Below are 22,674 nucleotides of genomic sequence, written 5' to 3'. Positions count from 1 at the left end.
GACACTATACTGAGCACTCGAGAGAGTACAATACAAGAGTTGGTAGGCACGTTCCCTCCCCTCAAGGAGCTTAGAGGGGGAGACAGACATTAAAATAGATCACTTTGCAAAGAGGATGAAGCAGGCTCAGTAGCTCCATTTGAAAGATGGAGAAACTGAGTCACAAGATTATCTGAACAAGAGGGAAGATTGACAAAATATTCAGAGGCCAGGAAGGGTGGCCCATGTCATCACTAACCCCTGGTAGGGCTGTGTGACCGGGGAAACTTAGCAAACCTGGGCCCATCTCCGACTGAAACGGATCAGCTAAGCATTACTGGGGTCAAACATCTTCTGTCTCCCGTTGGCTGGTCTGAAAATCTGGGAGTCCTTATTACAGGCTTAGGAACAGCTTTGCTGAAAAAACAAATCAATTCATAATATAGTTGTTCCATATTTCCATCCTGCAGCCTTTCTGCTTTTATTCTCCTCACTCCCTCCTGACGTAGGCGAGATGAGTCTTCTGTTCGTCGTTACTCCACTGCGGGCTGGGATCGTGTCTACCAACTCCATTGTATTGTAGCCTTTCAAGTGCTTAGTACAGTGCTTAACACATAGAAGAGCACAGGCCTGGGAGTCAAAGGACCTGGGTTCTAATCCCGGCTCTGCCGCATACCTGCTGTGTGACCTTGGGCAAGTCACTTAACTTCTCTGAGCCTCAGTTTCCTCAATTGTAAAATGAGGATTCAATACCTGTTCTCCCCCATACTTAAACTGTGAGCCGCATGTGGGACAGGGATTGTGCCCAACCTGGTTTACTTGCATCTTCCCCAGCAATAAGTAAACATAGTAAACACTTAACAAATATCAATTTTTAAAAATACAGTCAGATTAAGCCCAGTTTCTGTGCCATGTGGGACTCCTAGACTGAGAGAGAGGGGAAAAGGTATTTAATCCCCATTGTACAGATGAAGAAATCGAGCCAGAGAAGATAAGTAACTTTCCCAAGGTCTCACATCAAACAAGTGGTAGAGCTGGGATTAGAGCCCAGATCTCCTGACTCCTAGTTCTGTGTTCTTTCCACTAGGTCATGCTGCTTCTCAATATTTTGAGAAATCCATTATTTTCTGCCTGTGCAACTTTCTATGGGCATGATTTTCATGTTTCCATTCTGAGCGAACCACCAAGGGTGTTCCTTCAGCTGATATAGTGGGAATGCGTAAACATCAATTTTAAATGCACCCCGTCAGTTCCCTTCATGATTTTGTAGACTTCATCCATGTCCCCTCCCTGTCTTCTTCTTTCCAAGCTGAGAGTTCTAATGTTTCCCTCATTCAAAAGCCACTCCAACTCCGTGGTCATCATGGTTGTCCTTTGTTTAACTTTTCAGGTTCTCTTATTCATTCATTCATTCATTCAATCGTATTTATTGAGCGCTTACTGTGTGCAGAGCACTGTCCTAAGTGCTTGGGAAAGTACAGTACAGGAATAAAGAGAGACAATCCCTGCCCACAATGCTCTTATGCCCTTCCCAAGTCGAGGCAACCAGAATGGTATGTATATATATATATTGCTGGTCCAGGTTTACCATGGACTTGTAACTTTTGTTAGTTATCAACCCCTTTCCCAAAAATGCCCAGCATTCATTTTGTCTATTTGGCTGCTGCCGCACATTGAACCAATAATTAATTTAAAGAACAGTCAGCAGTGATTCTAAGGATTCTATGTTGCGTCTGGACTGATAGCCCAGAGTCTTTTAGCATTTATTTGACATTTTTATTCTTTTTCTATTTGCTCCCCTAGAAGCTCACCTGCCATTTTTTAGCCCACTCACTTAACTTTGATATCTTCCTGGAATTTCTCCTCAACCGCCCTGAATTTCTCCACCCAGAAAATCATAGTATGTCCCTACACTTAAACTTTTCCAGGTCATTTAGGAAGATGCTAAATAAACTGTCCTTAGCACTGACAACTGGGGGACCCAAATCACTGTTTAGATTTCTTATTTCTGAAAAATGGCCTTTTGTCCCTATCCTTTGCTTCCTATCTTTTAGCCAGTCTTCTCTCCATTCCAGATGATGCTGGAGTCTCCTATTGGGAGCAATAGATGAGCCATGGTCCCGATCAAGATCCTACACAGAAGAATCAATTAAAGTGCTAGTGGTTTAATGATGGCATTTGTTCAGCACTTACTTTGTGCCTCATGCTGTTCTAAGTGCGGGGTAGATACAAGGCTATCAGGTTGGACACAGTCTCTGTCCCACATGGGGGCTCACATTCTCAATCCCCATTTTACAGATGAGGTAACTAAGGCCCAGAGAAGTGAAATGATTTGCCCAAGGTCACCCAGCAGACAAGTGGCGGGGCCGGGATTAGAACCCAGATCCTTCTGGTTCCCACTACGCCACTGTGCAGCACCTCTCACCCTCTCTCTCCCAATAAATATTAACGATTGATTAATTACAGTGCTAAAATCTTGGCAGCCCATTCACATTTTCTTCCCAACCAGATGTGTTTTCCACTGGGGTATGGAGTGCAGTGAGTGAGTAGTGAAGCAGGGGTGCAGAACATGGCAAAGTGTGGGTGCCATCTTCAGACACATCAGTCAATCCATGGTATTTATTGAGCGCTTACTGTGTGCAGACCACTGTATTAAGTGCTTGGGAGAGTACAATACAACAGAGTTGATAGACACATCCCTTGCTCACATTAAGCTGGCAGGACCAGGGCTCGATTTGAACCTCCTAGAGCATCACTCATGCCACCTGACCAGCAGCAGGACTGACAGACCATCTCCTTCTCCCCTCCCCCCCGCCCACCTCTCCCCACCCTCCGGATCCCATGATGACCCGGATTATTTAAAAGCTTCTGATTGAGGGGTGGATCCCTTTAAAGACATTCTGAAAAATCTAAATATATTCATTGCTTCCTCATTATGGAAGTGGCAAAGCTGGGTTTAGAACTCAGGTCCTTCTGAATTCCAGTTGTGTTTTTCTAAGAACTCACTGATCTTAAACTTAATTATAAATTCTGTGGATTATCATCTCTCCTCACTCCCCTGCTCACACTCTTTGCTCCTCCAAATGACATTTTCCAGCCATATTTTGCCAGCCTCCAGTCCCTTGTTCATGGTGTTCCCAGGTCCTGGAACTGCCTTCCTCTAAATCTGCCAGACCTCAGCCCTCACCGCCTTTGAAGCACTCCTAAAATTTCACCTCCTCCAACAAGCCTTCCCTGACTAATTCTCATACTCTAGATCAATTTACATCCCTCCTTATATATGCATATTCAATTGAATAGCCAGTTTTATTTACTCACATTCCATTGGTTGTGAATATTTCTTTTTCTCCTTAGTCAGAGTGTAAGCTTCTTATCGGCAAGGAATTTGTCCTGTGTTTCTGTTGTACTTCCTAAGTGTTTAGTACAGTTCATGGCATTCAGAAGGCACTCAACTGCCATTACTATTTCCTGGTATACAAGTGACACTAGTCTACAAATCCTACGATCACTTCTGGAATCTTTCTTACAGACAGGGTTGGCTTTGGACCCTCACCTGAGGGAAAAATTCACTGCCTCTCTTGCTGCGTGTGGTGTCATTATGTCATACTGTGTGCACATGTAGCGTAACCGAATGATGTTAGATGGAAGTCCATCTGAACCCCTGAACTTAGTGTGTTTCTCTGGGGGGGTAGAAGGGGGGCATTGACCACCCCCACCTTGCTCTAAAGCCATTGTGTCATCCCCGCCCCAAACCAAGGCACCATTTCTGATTCAGATGGGCAGTTCAGAATCTTTAACCACTGCCTCCCCATGACAGGTGCCCTGAAGTGTCCGTCTGACTCGCTTATTGTCTGAAGCTGGCTCTGGTTAGAGGTGGGAACAGTGCTGGCAATCCACCAACCCTCCTGCACAGTGGCTTCTGCAATGATAGGGTACTCCCTCTGGCCAGAGGCCTTCTACTCCCCATGGGATATCCTGTAGAACCACTGTTGGGTGAGTGCTCTTTGGCCCCAGTGATTTGGTGGATCTGGCTGATCTATGTGGTTTAAAATGGATTGGGTGGTTGATAGATTGATTGGGTGGTCATCATATCTGATCCCGTTCCTCTTACCTATCTGCTCCAAGAGACAATTTGTAGGTAGGAATCTTGCTAATATTTTCCATAAACACTGAACTAAGTGGTTGAGGCTGTTGGCTCCCTCCTTTTCATCCTGAATGCTCCTTTATTGTACAGTTCATTCACTCATTCATTTAATCGTATTTATTGAGTGCTTACTGTGTGCAGAGCACTGTGCTAAGCGCTTAGGAAGTACAAGTTTGCAACATATAGAGATGGTCCCTACCCAACAGTGGGCTCACAGTCTAGAAGGGGGAGACAGACAACAAAACAAAACATATAAACCAAATAAAATAAATAGAATAAATATGTACAAGTAAAATCAATAAATAAATACAGTAATAAATATGTACAAACATATATACATATATACAGGTGCTGTGGGAAGGGGAAGGAGGTAAGGCGGGGGGGATAGGGAGGGGGAGTAGGGGGAGAGGAAGGAGGGGACTCAGTCTGGGAAGGCCTCCTGGAGGAGGTGAGCTCTCAGTAGGGCTTTGAAGGGAGGAAGAGAGCTAGCTTGGCGGATGTGCGGAGGGAGGGCATTCCAGGCCAGGGGGAGGACGTGGGCCGGGCGTCGACGGCGGTACAGGCGAGAACGAGGCACAGTGAGGAGATTAGCAGCAGAGGAGTGGAGGGTGCAGGCTGGGCTGTAGAAGGAGAAAAGGGAGGTGAGGTTGGAGGTTGCGAGGTGATGGAGAGCCTTGAAGCCGAGGGTGAGGAGTTTTTGCCTGATGCATAGGTTGATTGGTAGCCATGGGAGATATTTGAGGAGGGGAGTAACATCAATCAATCAATCGTATTTATTTAGCACTTACTGTGTGCAGAGCACTGTACTAAGCGCTTGGGAAGTACAAGTTGGCAACATATAGAGACAGTCCCTACCCAACAGTGGTATCACAGTCTAAAAGGGGGAGACAGAGAACAAAACCAAACATACTAACAAAATAAAATAAATAGAATAGATATGTACAGGTAAAATAAATAGAGTAATAAATATGTACAAACATATATACATATATACAGATGCTGTGGGGAAGGGAAGGAGGTAAGATGGGGGGATGGAGAGGGGGACGAGGGGGAGAGGAAGAGAAGGGGCTCAGTCTGGGAAGGCCTCCTGGAGGAGTTGAGCTCTCAGTAGGGCCTTGAAAGGAGGAAGAGAGCTAGCTTGGCGGATGGGCAGAGGGAGGGCATTCCAGGCCCGGGGGATGACGTGGGCCGGGGGTCAATGGCGGGACAGGCAAGAACGAGGTACAGTGAGGAGATTAGCGGCAGAGGAGCGGAGGGTGCGGGGTGGGCTGTAGAAGGAGAGAAGGGAGGTGAGGTAGGAGGGGGCGAAGTGATGGAGAGCCTTGAAGCCCAGGGTGAGGAGTCTCTGCCTGATGCGCAGATTGATTGGTAGCCACCGGAGATTTTTGAGGATGGGAGTAACATGCCCAGAGTGTTTCTGCACAAAGACGATCCGGGCAGCGGCGTGAAGTATAGATTGAAGTGGGGAGAGACAGGAGGATGGGAGATCAGAGAGGAGGCTGATGCAGTAATCCAATCGGGATAGGATGAGAGATTGAACGAGTAGGGTAGCGGTTTGGATGGAAAGGAAAGGGCGGATCTTGATGATGTTGTGGAGGTGAGACCGGCAGGTTTTGGTGACGGATTGGATGTGAGGGGTGAATGAGAGAGCGGGGTCGAGGATGACATCAAGGTTGCGGGCCTGTGAGATGGGAAGGATGGTAGTGCCGTCAACAGTGATGGGAAAGTCAGGGAGAGGGCAGGGTTTGGGAGGGAAGACAACGAGTTCAGTCTTGGTCATGTTGAGTTTTAGATGGCGTGCAGACATCCAGATGGAGATGTCCTGAAGGCAGGAGGAGATACGAGCCTGGAGGGAGGGAGAGACAGCCGGGGCAGAGATGTAGATTTGGGTGTCATCAGCGTAGAGATGATAGTTGAAGCCGTGGGAGCGAATGAGTTCACCGAGGGAGTGAGTGTAGAACAGAAGGGGATCTAGAACTGACCCTTGAGGAACCCCTACAGTAAGGGGATGGGAGGGGGAGGAGGAGCCTGCAAAAGAGACTGAGAATGAACAACCAGAGAGATAAGAGGAGAACCAGGAGAGGACAGAGTCTGTGAAGCCAAGGTTGGATAGCGTTTTGAGGAGAAGGGGGTGGTCCACAGTGTCAAATGCAGCTGAGAGGTCGAGGAGGATTAGGATAGAGTAGTTGTCCTGTGGCCCCTGTGATTCCCTCTCCAGTTCTTGGCTCTTGACGTATTTGACCATTTTTTTTCCCCCTAGGTGGGCAGCTTTAACTTCAGGTTCTCCTCAGACTTTTTTTTTGTATTTTACAAACTTCTTCTGCTGTACTGTCCCACATGCTCAGTATATTGCTCTACCCACTATGCACTCAGTAAATGCCATAGATTGATTGACCGATTGATTTTTAATCTGCCTGGTTTCATTTAGGCACCTGGCCTTCATGCTTTATAGGCTTTCCTGTTCTCCTCGCTTGGGTGAACTTTCCAGTTTTGAATTGGTGACCTTTTTTGCTGATAACCTTATACTTTGTCTCTTTAACCCTGCAGAGTTTCTGTCTGGATGCTTGGTGGGTTTTTTTATTATTATTCTGAGGCACATTTTTTCTTTGGGTGCCTAAGGTGATTTTTTTTAATAGCCTTCAGCCTCCAGGCTCCTAGTAAGTCTCTTGTTTTTGTGGTCACTATTGCAGAGTGGCTTTTCTTCATTTGCCTCTTTTTAAAAAGATGGTATTTAAGTGCTTACTACGTGCCAGGCACTGTACTAAGTGTTGGAGTAGATACAATCAGGCTGGACACAGTCTATGTCCTACTTGGGGCTCACAGTCTTAATCCCCATTTTACAGATGAGGTAACTGAAGCCTAGAGAAGTTAGGTGACTTGCCCAAGCAGGGATCACTAGGGGAAGTTTTGGGTCCAGTTTTGAAACAAAATGAAAAAAGAAAACCCTTTTCAACAAGCTTGTTATAACAAGGCTGTCTTGGAGAGACTTTTATTGGTTTCCTATCTTCAGTGCGGGTCTTTTGATGGTGTCTTTGTTCCCGCCCACCTTAATGAGCTTCTTGTTATGTTGCGGTTCCGTCAGAGTGCGAATATGTATTTAAGTGTCTCAAACAATCGTGGACACATAGAAATAAAATAGTTTGCTAAATATCATTGGATAGCTGCTTGGCTGAAGATAGTGTTGCAAAGCTGTGGATCAGTAAAAGGAAAACAAAATACTGAAAGGAAAATCCTCTCTCTCAACTCTTCCAAATATTAGGAAACACAAATTGTTACATTCTAGCTGTTAAAACAAATTAATTGCAATCTATGGCTATTTCTGTTTATTACTTGCAGGTAGATCATTTTGAACTTCAGTCATTTAGCTGTCTCCTAGCAGAGATGAAGAATGATTGTGCTTCTTCATGTATGAATGTTTAAAAACTGAAGAATATTGTGACATCTGGTAAACAGTGATTCTGGTTAGAAATGTGTTTGAATTTTTAAAATTAGGGACCTCGTGAAAAAATACGATACCCGGAAAGTCGATTAAACATAGCCCCTTGTTTCTAACCATCCAGGAAGAAATGACACAATGTCATGAATGATGTGGTCTCAGAACAGTGTTAACTTGAATTGAATTTCCTGCCTTTTGTTGGTGTCTGAGGTTGCTAAAAAATACTCATTTTTCTCAGAGTGACAAGCCACTTGATACTTTTCTATTTCAGGGCCAAAGAAAATGATTCCACCGGGGGAGTGTATGTATGCTGGGAGGAAAAGAAGAAAACCTATTCAAAAACAGTAAAGTATCATATTCTCAATGTTTGTTGATTGTTAATAAAATAAAATGGGCTTGGTTAATTAAAACTGCCCTTGGGAGGGATGTCTGAACCAAGTTCTAATGAGCCTCTAAAATAGTAGGACTAAAACTTATTATTATTATTAGCATTTATTACAATAGGCAAAGCCCTGACCAAGTGCTGGGGTAATTATAAAACAATCCAGACATGATGCCTACCCACCCACCAGCAGTTCACAATCTGAAGTGGGAGGATGAATGCATATAACATTACGATTTAAGCCTAAAGTACCATGAAAGGAAGTGTGAAATTCAACAATTAAACATATTGAGTATAAAACATTAAGGGAAATGCCACTTGCAAGAGGCAGTCTTTGCATGGCTCCTCACTCCCTGCCCAAGCCGTCAGATGGGTTCAGGACCATGAAAGTCTCCAACCCAAAAGAGTTCTAGCTCCTGTTTGCCTTCTGACCCTGTCCACCCTCTGCTCCACTGAGTTAAAAGCTATTGTAGCGAGATGGCTCTGCAAGGCCATTTCTGTAGTGTAATGTGTACTTTGTAGCAGCACATAGAAATCAGTGGAGTAACAAAGTATCCCGAATAGTAAAAGAAGGGTTTAAGAGCATTAATCAGGACAGGCCATTATTAATCAAATAAAAAATGGTTTCCAGATGCCTCGAAAAGTCCATGAAAGAAATGGCTTTTGAAGAAATAGAACAACCTCTTATAAAATGGCTGGTGTATCAGGTCATGATGAAACCTGATTTTGGGGAGTTTCATGTAAAAGTTGTTTTAAATTATTAGTGAAAGTGTTTTTCATGTGCTTTTCTTTCCAAAGCTTCTACCTTAACAGAATCTTAGGAAAACAGATAGACTAGATCAATGATTAGATTCATGTTAGTTGCTAGGGGCTAGATTGGAAACCATATCCATGTATTCATGGGTTCATGAAACACTTAATTCAGTACTTTGTACATTGCCAAGGTGTAATGTGTAGTATCAAATATTATCAACTAGGTCTACTTCAAGCTATTTCTGGACCTCAAAACTAACCCCTCTATTTAAAGGTCCAACAACAGTGTTGAGATTAAGATTTTTCTTCAGCTTTGTTGGGCACCAGGAATTTAGTGGTATTGCTGAATTCCTGGTTATTTCCTCAAAATCTTTCCCTTTGCATATCTAAAGTCACTCAGTGTTTTCTCAGTTCCGTGGATAGTATCCATTCCCTCTCTTCAATCTGGGTAGAGTAGAGAAAGTACATTCCATTCTGGGACCAAAGTTTTTTGGATGATATGGCTCAAGCAGTCAGATGAGCAAAAGATGGGGGTTTTAATTTACAAAGAAAGACTATGATTTTTAAAACCAAGCATCATGAACTGCAATTAGGACTTGATCTTGATGTTGGTGTTTTATGGGCAAATTGGAATATGGAACTGTTTACAGGGAAGATCAGAAGCTGGGACTGGTGTTTTGAAAAGGGCAGTAGGGGAATGGCAGCCAATCATAAATATGGTAAAGTAATAATAATAATAATAATAATAATGATGGCATTTGTTAAGCACTTACTATGTGTAAAGCACTGTTCTAAGCACTGGGGAGGTTACAAGGTGATCAAGTTGTCCCACAGGGGGCTCAGAGTCTTAATCCCCATTTTACAGATGAGGTAACTGAGGCACAGAGAAGTTAAGTGATTTGCCCAAAGTCATACAGCTGACAATTGGCAGAGCCGGGATTTGAACCCATGACCTCTGACTCCAAAGCCCGTGCTCTTTCCACTGAGCCTAATGTCATTTTATTTTTGTGAACTATTTTTATTGGATGATTCTTTTAAAAAACAAAGGGAAAACTTTCCTGGAATTAGAAAGGAGCACTCGTAAGTGATGGGAATTAGCAATTACTTGGGAACCAGAGAATCAGCACGGCTAGTGGAAAGAGGACAGGCCTGGGAGTCAGAGGACTTGGGTTGTACTACTGGCTTTGCCATGTGTCTGCTGTGTGACCTTGGGCAAGTCACTTAACTTCTCTGTGCCCCAGTTACCTCAGCTGTAAAATGGGGATTAAGTCCAACTCCCTCCTATTTTAGACTGAGCCCCATGTGGAACAGGGACTGTGTCCAACTGATTAACTCATTTCTATACCAGCACTTAGAACAATGGTTGACAAATAGTAAGCCCTTAGCAAGTACTATTAAAAAAATTGCAAGGGTTTAGAGTGAAATTCACCTTCCAGCCAGCAAAGACCCATTTAGAACGGAAAACAATGAGCTGAAAGTGGTACTATTTAGCATTAATTTAATATTTTTGTACAGTGGGACCATTTGCTCAGTTTTACGTAAACAGAATTCTCAGCTAGTAGCATTATTCCTTCCGAGATAGTTTCCCACATTAACAGTTTGTGAACTTCTACCCAAAGAAACTAAAGAACTGAGAAGCATAAAATAAGTAGTTTAAGCAGCTATCCTTAGAAGAGTCTTGTCTATAGCTTAAATAAATAAATAGTGAAGGATTAAACTCTTGCTGATTAACCTGTCAACCAAAGGTAAAATAAATTGCTTAAGCAAACACAGCCAGTGCATTGTTATCTTAGCTGGAAAGTCACCGTGGGCTCGTTTTAGTGGAAATGGTTTCTTTTGAGTTGTGTTCAGTGGCCTTCTGTCAGATTTCTTACCCACCAAGTAGCTCAAACATGTTGCTGACGTGGAGCCAAATGCAGTGAGTTGGATGACCCAAACTTCTTGTTTGGGTCCCTGCTGTAATAAGGCCAGTTTCATCCTGACTGATCTAGAGGCTGTGGTGACGATCAATCAATAGTATTTATTGAGCACTTACTGTGTACAGAGCGGTATACTAAGTGTTTGGGAGACTACAGTGCAACAGAGTTGGTAGACACATTCCCTGCCCACAATGAGTTTACAATCTAGAGGGGAAGGCAGACATTAAAATAAATGGTGGATATTTACATAAGTGCTGTGTGGCTTGAGGGTGAGGTATCAAAGTGCTTAAGGGGTACACATCCAAGTGCAAAAAAGCAACACGGAGGGGAGGGTGAATAGGGTGAGGAAATGAAGGGTTAATCAGGGAAGGCCTCTAGTAGATGTGATTTTAGGAGGGTTTTGAAGGTCACATCCACATGGATATCCCTGGTGACTCCTCTGCTGCCCGCCTTCTATCTCTCCTTGACGCTGCCAACCTCTTGCTCCACCCCACCTCGCCCACTCACCAACTTGGTCTCACCCTCGACCTCATCATCTCCTACTGCTGCACTATCTCCACCCTCACCAACTCTGAAATCCCTCTCTCTGATCATAACCTTCTCTCCTGCCTCCTCACTCACACTCCTCTCCCCTGTAAATCTATATTACTTCCTCACAGAGATCTCCACTCTCTCGACCCCATCCATCTTTCTGAGCGACTCACACCCCACCTCGCCTCCCTTTCCTCTCTACCCAATCTTGATGATCAGATTACTGGTCTCAACTCTACCCTCTCTACTCAGCTTGACTCCCTCACTCCCCTTTCCCTTCGCCGCTCTCGTACCACTAACCCACAGCCCTGGATCACTGCCACTGTCTGCCTCCTTCGCTCTTATGCTCGAGCTGCTGAACGCTGCTGGCGAAAGTCTAAACACCATGCCAACCTCATTCACTTCAAGTTTATCCTTTCCTGCCTTAACTCTGCCCTCTCCTCTGCCAGACAAAACTATTTTTCCTCCCTTATTGACACCCATGCCCATCATCCCTGTCAGCTCTTCCGTACATTTAACTCCCTTCTCAGGCCCCCTGTTCCTCCCCCTCCTCCCTCCCTCACCCCCAACGATCTGGCCTCTTACTTCATTAATAAAATTAAATCCATCAGGTCTGAGCTCCCCAAAGTCATTCCCCCAACTTCTCCAACCCCCCAGCTCTCAACCCTCTCCGCTACTCTCCCAATCTTCCCAGATCCTCAGATGAGATCTCCTCCGTCCTCTCAAGTGCTACTCCAGCCACCTGTGCTTCTGACCACATTCCCTCTCATCTTATGAAATCTCTTGCTCCGTGCCTTCTCCCCTCCTTAACTTCCATCTTCAACCGCTCACTCTCCACTAGTTCCTTCCCCTCTGCCTTCAAATATGCCCACGTCTCTCCCATCCTAAAAAACCCCTCTCTTGACCCCACCTCACCTTCTGGTTATCGCCCTATCTCCCTCCTACCATTCCTTTCCAAACTCCTTGAACGAGTTGTCCACACGCGCTGCCTCGAATTCCTCAACACCAACTCTCTCCTCCACCCCCTCCAATCTGGCTTCCGTCCCCTACGTTCCACAGAAACTGCCCTCTCAAAGGTCACCAATGACCTCCTGCTTGCCAAATCCAATGGCTCCTACTCTATCCTAATCCTCCCCGACCTCTCAGCTGCCTTCGACACTGTGGACCACCCCCTTCTCCTCAACACGCTATCCAACCTTGGCTTCACAGACTCTGTCCTCTCCTGGTTCTCCTCTTATCTCTCCGGCCATTCATTCTCAGTCTCTTTTGTGGTCTCCTCCTCCCCCTCCCATCCCCTTACTGTAGGGGTTCCTCAAGGGTCAGTTCTAGGTCCCCTTCTGTTCTCTATCTACACTCACTCCCTCGGTGAACTCATTTGCTCCCACAGCTTCAACCATCATCTCTACGCTGATGACACCCAAATCTACATCTCTGCCCCGGCTGTCTCTCCCTCCCTCCAGGCTCGTATCTCCTCCTGCCTTCGGGACATCTCCATCTGGATGTCTGCCCGCCATCTAAAACTCAACATGTCCAAGACTGAACTCCTTATCTTCCCTCCCAAACCCTGCCCTCTCCCTGAGTTTCCCATCACTGTTGACGGCATTACCATCCTTCCCGTCTCACAAGCCCGCAACCTTGGTGTCATCCTCGACTCCGCTATCTCGTTCACCCCTCACATCCAATCCGTCACCAAAACCTGCCGGTCTCACCTCCGCAACATCGTCAAGATCCGCCCTTTCCTCTCCATCCAAACTGCTACCCTGCTCGTTCAATCTCTCATCCTATCCCGACTGGATTACTGCATCAGCCTCCTCTCTGATCTCTCATCCTCCTGTCTCTTCCCACTTCAATCTATACTTCACGCCGCTGCCCGGATCATCTTTGTGCAGAAACGCTCTGGGCATGTTACTCCCCTCCTCAAAAATCTCCCGTGGCTACCAATCAACCTATGCATCAGGCAAAAACTCCTCACTCTCAGCTTCAAGGCTCTCCATCATCTCTCCCCCTCCTACCTCACCTCCCTTCTCTCCTTCTACAGCCCAGCCTGCACCCTCCACTCCTCTGCCGCTAACCTCCTCATCGTGCCTCGTTCTCACCTGTCCTGCCGTCGAACCCCGGCCCACGTCCTCCCCCTGGACTGGAATACCTTCCCTCCACACATCCGCCAAGCTAGCTCTCTTCCTCCCTTCAAAGCCCTACTGAGAGCTCACCTCCTCCAGGAGGCCTTCCCAGACTGAGTCCCCTCCTTCCTCTCCCCCTCTTCCCCCGCCCGCCTTACCTCCTTCCCCTCCTCACAGCACCTGTATATATGTATATACGTTTGTACATATTTATTACTCTATTTATTTTACTTGTACATATTTACTTATTTTATTTTGTTAATATGTTTTGCTTTGTTGTCTGTCTCCCCTGCTAGACCTTGAGCTCGCTGTTGGGTAGGGACCATCTCTATTTGTTGCCAACTTGTACTTCCCAAGCGCTTAGTACAGTGCTCTGCACTCAGTAAGCGCTCAATAAATACGATTGAATGAATGAATGAATGACTTAGTAGTGGTCTGTTGGAGAGGGGGAGGGAGTTCCAGGCCAGAGGGAGGACATGGGTAAGGGGTCGGCAGTAAGATCGAGGTGAGGGAGTATAAGTTGGCATTAGAGGAGCGAAGTGTGTGAGTTTGGTTGTAATAGGAAATCAGCAAGGTAAGGTAGGAGGGAGAGAACTGATCGAGTGGACACTGAAATCTCCAGAGTTCAAAAATTTTGAGGAGTCAGGTGGATTTTGAGGTCACCCCTGGGGTTTGGGCCACTGAACTGGGGGGCCTCATTGAATCTTGGAGCGTCTGGAATCTGGCTGGTTCTGTGGAGCTGTGACTTGAGGCCCTGCTGTGAACCAGTCCCTCTGGTGTCTTTGGGCCTGTGGGTGACCCAAGGCTGATGAGGATACCGTGGCCAGTGGCCAACCCGGGGGTCTCAAGCCAGGCTGCCTTGAAGCGATGGCTGTACCTGGGCCCTGGGGATCCCAGATGGCCCTGAATGCGTGTTTGGTCTTAATAATAATAATAATGATAATAATGATGGCATTTGTTAAGCGCTTACTATGTGCAAAGCACTGTTCTAAGCGCTGGAGAGCTCAGCTTGGGCCTGGGATAGCTCTGGAAACCCACATCGGTAGAGACAGCTGAAGAGAATCCCTGGGGCAGTTACCCTAGCCTGACCAGGGGACCTTTTGGTTTAGTGTGCCCTGAAGCTGCCAGGGGCCAATGACAACTTTTCTGCCCCCCAATCTATAATTTTTCAGTCAACCCCAGGAACTGTAACACTTTCCAAGAACTCAATGCAAGCACTTATCCTATCCTCCGTTGATTACTGTATCAGCTGCTTTACTGACCCCCCACCCTCCTCCTGCCTCTCCCCATTCCAGTCCCTACTTCACTCTCTTGCCTGGATCATTTTTCTACAAAAAAGTTCAGTCCACGTTTCCCCACTCCTCAAGAACCTCCAGTGGTTTCCCATCCACCTCCGCATCCAACAGAAACTCCTTACCATTGATTTTGAGTGCATTAAAGCACTCAATCACCTTCCCCCCTCCTACTTTACCTTGCTGCTCTGCTGCTACAACCCACCTCACGGACTTCGCTCCTCAAATGCCAACCTAGTCACTGTACCTCCATCTTGTCACTCTCACTGCCGACCCTCACCCACATCCTGCCTCTGGCATGTTATGCCCTCCCTCTTCATATCCGACAGACCATTACTCTCCCCACCTTCAAGGCCTATTGAAGGCCCATCTTCTCCAAGAGGCCTTCCCCGACTCAGCCCTCATTTCCCCTTCTTCCCCTCCCTTCTGCTTGGCCCTTACACCTGAATTTGCACCCTTTATTCACCCCACCCTCAGCCTCACAGCACTTATGTACATATCCTTAATTTATTCCTGTTAGTGTTGGTTTCCCCCTTAGACTATGTGCACTTTGTGAGCGGGGAACGTGTCTACCGACTGTTATATTGTACTCTCCCAAGCGCTTAGTACAGTGCTCTGCACACAGTAAGTGTTCAGTAACTGCAAATGATTGATTGATTCCCACCTAGAAGTGGGTTTAACTCGGGTGATCTGGATAGACTGGAGGATGGTTTGAGAAAGGAAGCTGTGAGCAGAGTGCTGGTATTTGGGAACCCCTCCCTGCATGGAAAATTGGTGATGAGTCTGCCTTATTCCTGCTCTGGGGCTCTCAGGGAACACTGGCAGGCAAAAAGAAATGCCTTTTCCTTTTTCTGGAGGTCACGAATGCTGCATCCTTTCATGGATCCAATCCATATTGCCTCCATCTGCCTGTACTAGCAGCTGACCCCAGAGTCCCATCTAAGCAAGGGTATGATCCAATACCTATTTTCTGCAGTCATGCTTTCCAAAGAATGCAGGGAACTCCCTGGGTTGCAGGATACCAGAACTGCCTGTTCTTTGGCAGAGGAGACATTTCTCCAGGCATGGCTAATAACCCGGCATTTAGGCATAGTAAACCCACATGGGGGAAAATTGATGTAGCCACTTACTCGCAAGCAAGGCCTTCCCTTGACTGCTAGACTTGTTTTACTCTCAGACTTGTTCTGGTTTCTGTTTTTATATCACTGTAAGATGCAGGGCCAACCTCAGGCAGGAAGTAAGCAAGGTGATGGCTTCCGGGTGCACCATCTGGGAGGGTGATATTGGGGTTGTGGTGGGGGTGGCGGGAGGCAGCAGTTAAAAATTTGAAAGTGCCCACCCATTGGAAGCAGCACTGGCCTCCCAAGGGACACACAGAGAAGCAACATGGCCTTATGGGAAGAGCACAGGCCTGGGAATCAGAGGACCTGGGTTCTAATCCTGGTTCTGCCACTTGCCTGAGGCATGACCTTGAATAAGTCACTTCTCTGTGCCTCAGTTACCTCATCTGTAAAATGAGGACTAAGACTGAGTGTCATGTGGGACAGGGACTATGTCCAACCTCATTAACTTGTATCTACCCCAGCACTTAGAACAGTGCCTGGCATATAGTAAGTGTTTAACCAATACCATTAAAACAAAATAAAGTGCAAGCTATTCTTTGAATATATTTGAATGCTTGTAGAACTCCCATATCCTCTTTGCCCGCCCCTTGAGTCTCCTAGTTTGAGTTCCTGGAGCAGCTCTAGGGTTCTTTCTGTGAACCTAATTTGGTAATTAACCTCTTTCCCTTCCTTCCTTCTCCTCTCTGCCCCCCTCCACCCATTCACCTCCTTGGTGCTTGCCAGCAAAATTTGTGACCTGCTTATTTGTCTTCATAATCATAACAATAACAGCATTTTCTAAGTGTTTACTATGCTCTAAGACTGGGCTAGATGCACGATAATCAGATGGACTAAGTCCCTATCCCACATGTGCCTCGCAGTCTTAAGAGGTTGGAGGGGAGGAGAACAGACATTTTCTTCCCATTTTACAGATGAGGAAAGTGAGGCACAGAGAATTGACTTGCCCAAGGTCACCTCCCTTATTGAATTGCAAACCCACTAGGCAGGATCCATTTTCTCTTAGCATCCTTTATCCTTCACATTTTCTTTGTGTTTGTCCTTCCCCTAGACTGTAAGCTCCACGACTAGGTTCCAACTTAGCAACTTACCCAATCCCCAGTACAGGGCACAAAAGTGGGAACATGATCAAAGCTTGATAATAAAATGAGAAATGGAATTGGGTTGGGGAAAAACAAGTTAAATTGATTAGAGTTGTTTTCAGATTCCAATATGGGCCATAAGGCGTTTCGTCGTGCATCTCAAATAGGGTCAAAAAAGTTGAAGTTACTTAATAATGATTGTGATATTAAGCATTTATTGTCTGCTAAGCACAGTACTAAGTCCTGGACTGGGTACAATACAATCAGATCAGACACAGACCCTGTTCCACATGGGGCTCACAGTCTAAGGGGAAGAGAGATAAGATTTTAATCCCTATTTTACAGCTAGGAAACTGAGGCACAAATAAGATAAATGATTTGTTCAAAGTCACATAGCAGGCAAGTGGCAGAGCAAAGACTGCTATTATTACTACTGCTACTACTACTACTATATGTCTCTTAGTCCTGTACTCCTTCCACTAGGCCACAGTGATAAATCTGCTTCTCTGTAAATGATGATGGTATCTGTTAAGCACTTACTGTGTTCCAGGCATTGTACTAAGCGATGGGGTAGATACAAGGTAATTGGGTTGGATGCAGTCCCTGTCTCACGTAGGTCTCACAGTCTTAATCCTCATTTTCCAAATGAGGTAACTGAGGCCCAGAAAAGTGAAATGACTTGTCCAAGGTCACACAGAAGACGTGGCAGAGCCAGGATTAGAACCCAGGTCCTTCTGACTCCCAGGTCTGTGTTTTTTCATTGACCGTAAAGATTAGATGTATTCCCTTGTATAGTCCACAAACCTCCACCAAAGCAAGTGAAAAGTATCAGTCTTCCTTAAGTTACCTCATCTGTAAAATGGGGATTAAGACTGTGAGCCTCACGTGGGACAACATGATCACCTTGTATCTGCCCCAGTGCTTAGAACAGTGCTTTGCACATAATAAGAGCTTAACAAATGCCATTACTATTATTATTATTAAGGGAATATAGTGCCCTAAATTGAGTAAAATTGAAACCAATGTGATTAAAAGAAGCGTGATTGGCGCTTGCAAGTGAGTTTAATGACTTTTTCCTGTTGGAACAAGAACTGAAATGGGGCAACTCCCAAGTAATAATTATCATAATTGTGATATTTGTTATGTGCTAACTATATGCCAAGCGTTGTCCTAAGCACTGGGGTAGATGCATTCAGATCAGACACAGTTCCTGTCCCACATGAAGCTTGGTGTAAATAGGAGGGAAAACAGGTATTAAATCCCCACTTTACAGATGCGGAAACTGAGGTATAGAGAAGTTAAATGATTTGCCCGAGGTCACGCAGCAGGCAAGTGGCAGAGTTGGAATTAGAACCCAGGTCTTCTGACTCTCAGGGTTGTGCTCCATGGAAAAAGTCAGCTATGCTGCTCTGGAGGCCTCTCCCCGCCCCCCCCCCCCCCAGGCAATCCTCCAACAGTGCTATCCAGAAATGTAAGAAAATAGCTCCTTGCCCAGCACTGATTAAATATGAACAGGTTCAAGAAGGAATTGGGCAGATTATGGGCTAAAGTGGGGAATTGAGGTGTGTTAGACTGTCCGTCCCTGACCATGAGACTGCATGACCAGGAAGGCAGTCAGAGGGGAACACCTTGAGTTTTAATGCAAGAAATACTAAATAGCATTTTCCCCACAGAAAGCCAACCTCGGGAAATGAAAAGTCCAATCCTTCAAAGAGACACAGAGACCGTCTGAATGCGGAGTTGGACCATTTGGCAAGCCTCCTGCCTTTCCCACCAGACATCATTGCCAAACTGGACAAGCTCTCAGTCTTGCGCCTCAGTGTCAGCTATCTCAGAGTGAAAAGCTTCTTCCAAGGTAGGACCTTTCCCTACCTCCTGTGCACAGGGGAGGATGGTGAAACCTAAACAGAACTGGACAGTGCAGCAGGGAAAACGGCAGAGCCAGGTTCCTTTGCCACCGCACATCCCATTTTCTGCTAGGAAAGGGATCTGACGTGGCAAACCAATCCCACACCGAGGGGGTTTCCCAGGCCAAAACTTCCTGCCCTGATAGTCTGAGCCAGCAGGGCAAAACCCATCTTTCATGTGAAATATCAGGGAAGAGCCTCAGGTGAGAGATTGAGGGCTTCATTAAGAGGGGACATGAATCTGCATATATGGGTACACAACAGGAGTGCAATTTGCATAAGGGGTGTTTGATCAGACTACAGATTGTGCCTGGGCTTAATCTTTCTCCACCCAAGTGAAGGGGTTGATTTAGGACCCTCTCTGTCTTCTGGTTCTTGCAGATTAGATCTGATTCACTTGAAACAGGCAATTTCCATTATTAACATATGCAGATCTGCTCCAGTTTATCAAAGAGGGAGCCCGTGTCTGGTGGTTAGGAAGAGGTAAAAACCTAGGGAAGACAATAACTAGTTGTCTTTGGAACTGCCCCCTCCCATTTCTCCCATGCTTCCAGCTGTTAAGTCTTTGATTATTGGAAGATTCAGTTTCATTCACTGAAGTGATGTTGCATTGCTGCAATTATCTTAGCGTTAATGCACAGACACAACCAGGGAGTAGCCCAAACACTGCTAGAATTAAGCTCAGTCTCTCAGTGGTATTTATTGAGCTCTTACTGCGTGCAGTACACTTTGCTAAGCCCTTGGGAGGGGACAACTCCAAGCAAGTCATATAAACTGTCAGTAAATGTCAAATGTGAGCCTTTAGGGATGTTTATCTAGCCAGAAGAGAAATTCTCCTGCAGTGGATGGCTTTGAAATGCACCTCCCATCACCTGGAAATAACTGAAGGTGGGGTGAGTGGAGGAAGTGCCAGGGAAGAGTACTTAAGAATACTTCATTTGTGTTCTCCCATTTTCAAGAACGGAATTCCTCCTCTGCTGCTAGATTAATCTACTCCCTAGGGGTTGGAAAGTTGGGCAGGGGTGGGGGAGAGATAAGCAGACTGGGTGGGCTGTGACCCAACAGAGTTCTTTGTGCCTCTTTGCTCCACTGCTACCTCCGGTCATTAAGTGAAGCCTCTGAATTTCTAAACATCTCTGATTATGAATGAATTATTTTCTAAACAGTTTCCCTGTTTTGTGTTTACTCATTTTCTTCTTGTTTAATTCTAGTGGACTTGTTTGTAGTCGGCCTTAATTCTATAGGAAGCCACCTTCTTATTGATGATATCTTTCATATCTCTGAAGCAGAAGTCAATCAACAGTCTTTCATTGAGTTCCCACTAGGTGCTCAGAACTGTCCTGAGAGCTAAAGACAACGGCTGCAAATTCTATCACTCCACTTAACCAGTATAAATTAAAGTAGTGCTATTGTTTTCCAGATCTGTTCATTATTTCGACCATCCACTCTCATTCCTGAACTTGATTTCTATTTTAAGCTAACTTTGGTTTCTACAGATACAGTTGTTCCTACATTGTGCTAAAATGGGAGGAAAAAATCCCCATTAGAACACTTGCATTTTAATAGAAAAAGATGCCTTGGATAAACTTCACTTTAATCATAAATGTTGAGGATTTAAGGTGGAAAATAGGAAACAAAACTTAAGACTGTTATAACTAGACTACAAGCTTGTTGTGGGCAGGGAATGTGTTATATTGTTATGTGGTACTCTCCCAATTGCTTAGTACAGTACCCTGCACACAGTAAATGCTCAATAAATATGACTGAATATTTTTTGCATTGACTATTCAATCTGATTTCTCCATTTTACAGATAAGGTAGTATTAAGTAGAAGCACCTCTCCATTGACTTTAAGGCACTCAATCAGGAGACTTCCTCCTACAAATCTTTGTTCCTCTCCCCCTACAATGCAGCTCATGTGCTTTGCTCCTCAAAAGCCAACCTATTTACTGTCTCACTCTCGTTTCTCTTGACAGCAACCTCTTGCTCATGCCTTCCTTTCTCCCTGGAATTCCCTCTCCCTTTACATTCAGCAGACCACTGCTCTGCCCTTATTCAAGGCCCCTTTGAAATAGCATCTCCTCCAGGAGGACTTCTCTGATTAATCTCTCATTTCCCTACCCTGACTCCTGTGTTAAGGTGAGTTGAGCTTTAATGCTAGGAGACTGGTTATCTTTGAGAACTACATTGTTCGTGATGCTGTCTTGACATCTGATGTTGATTCTGGCCTGTGAATGATGCTGGTGGAAGCAGTGTGGCCTACTGGATAGAGCATGGACTTGGAAATCAGAAGGACCTGGATTCTAATCCTGGCTTCTAATTTCATGGATTCTAATCCACAAAAACTGTGTGGAGATCTTGGTGATGTTCTTCACACTTATGCTGCAGCTGATGTCCTGTAAGGGTCACGTCTACTAAGCCATTCTGTGATCTTTACCCACATTGTGATTCTGGAGGCATTAGTTTGACAGTATTCTTAAGTAGTCGCCCCAGGAGGACCATGACAAGTGTATCTTCATAGCAATAGAGAGTAACGAGGCACCTTGAAACTGCCACGGTCTAATCTTGCACCTCTCTTCTTGAAAATGGTGACGATGATGGTGACATCTTTGAGATCTTGTGGCATCTCCTCAGTGGTTCGTGTGCTGTGGAGGAGTTTGTGCATGTGCTTAAGTGGGTTGCTTCCACAGATGTAAAGCTCAGCAGGTGTGCCATTGGGTCTAGATGCTTTGCCATTTTTCATGCCACTGAGTGCTGCAGTGACTTCTCCATAAGTTGGTACATATTCGGAGGTTTTGTATATTTTGCAAAGCTTCGTCTTCAGTTCTGGAAAGCATTTTGAGTAAGACTTTGAAATGTCGTTGCCATCTTCTTAGGATTCCCTCCTTGTCTGTGATGAGAATGGAGCCGTTGTCACTTTTCAGAGGTACCACGATGACCTGTACAAGGCCATATGCGGTCTTTAGTGAAAAGCGTAGAAGTGTTTGGTTTTGTGACGGCTTTTAGTGTCCCGGATCTCTACTGTTTTGGCGTCTCACCACCAGTCTGTCATGTATGCTGTTTAATTTGGTATGCAGGTTTCTGAAAACCTCACTTCTGATTTCTTAGGAGCCATAAGATGCTGCAGGTGTGATCACTGTTTGTAGCAAGATGGCCTTTTATTTCTGAATTATTTACCCTAAACCAGTCTTTATGCCTTCTCTTGGCTGTGCCCAGTGTATCAACAGCTGCCTAGTACACAGCGTCACAGAGAAATGTCTATTCACCGTGCATTTGGGTGATTGTGGTCTGAGTTCCCTTTTTTCAGCAGAGCTGTTGCGATGCTGCTGCATTGTCATTTGTGCTCGCCTTCCTTCTCCGGGAGCTTAAAGTACAAGTGGTTTGGTGGTTTGGAGGCCAGGTTTTGGTGCAGTGTGAGCTTGGTGTGAATGAGGTGCTGGTCTCTCTCCAACATTCTGTTCCACACATGGCTACTGTGTTCTGAACATCTTGGAGAGCTCTCTGCTGCACTATAATATAATCGATAACATGCTACTGCTGAGATTGGGGATGCATCTAGAATGTTTGGCTGGAGAAAGGCAGTGTTTGCTACCGTGGTTATTTCTTAGGGTGCTTTCTTGGCTTTTTTCCTTCTGATCAGAGGGGCGAGAGACCTCCAGACCAAAGAAGGTGCTAAGTGATTGATAGAGCTGAGTGAGTTGTTATTCTAAGTTGGAACACCGGGTTCAATACCTGGTTCTCACTAGGGTGTAGAGGATGAGTTTTGAGTGGTGGGCCTGTATATAACAGGGTCTTGGGGGGGGTTGGTCCCCCATCTTCTGGAGTCGGACTCAGATCCAGGCAGAGGGGGAGCAGATGGAGAGGTAAGCCCTTTTCTTGTCCTTAGACTTTATGGTTATAAATTGGGGGTTTTTCAGAATGTGGTTCTTTGCCTTATAAGTGATCTAGACTGTAAGCTCTTCGTGGGCAGGGAATGTGTCTATCAACTCTAGAAGGAGTGAGAGACCT

General features: G+C 45.5%; 1 protein-coding gene across 1 annotated transcript in view; it reads left to right on the top strand.

Annotated features, from left to right (window-relative positions):
- The window catches only part of AHRR (aryl-hydrocarbon receptor repressor), a 124,388-nt gene that overhangs the window by 1,735 nt on the left and 99,979 nt on the right, over window positions 1-22,674 (top strand). The window contains exons 2-3 of the mRNA XM_038770721.1: window positions 7,831-7,903; window positions 18,433-18,614. Coding sequence (XP_038626649.1) covers window positions 7,842-7,903; window positions 18,433-18,614 — 244 coding nt within the window. The 5' untranslated portion in view covers window positions 7,831-7,841. The remainder of the gene's footprint in view (window positions 1-7,830; window positions 7,904-18,432; window positions 18,615-22,674) is intronic.

Source organism: Tachyglossus aculeatus, chromosome X2 (assembly GCF_015852505.1).
Source record: "Tachyglossus aculeatus isolate mTacAcu1 chromosome X2, mTacAcu1.pri, whole genome shotgun sequence".
Taxonomy (NCBI): domain Eukaryota; kingdom Metazoa; phylum Chordata; class Mammalia; order Monotremata; family Tachyglossidae; genus Tachyglossus; species Tachyglossus aculeatus.
The sequence above is the reverse complement of the archived record's forward strand: the minus strand, read 5'-3'. Positions and strand labels throughout refer to the sequence as shown.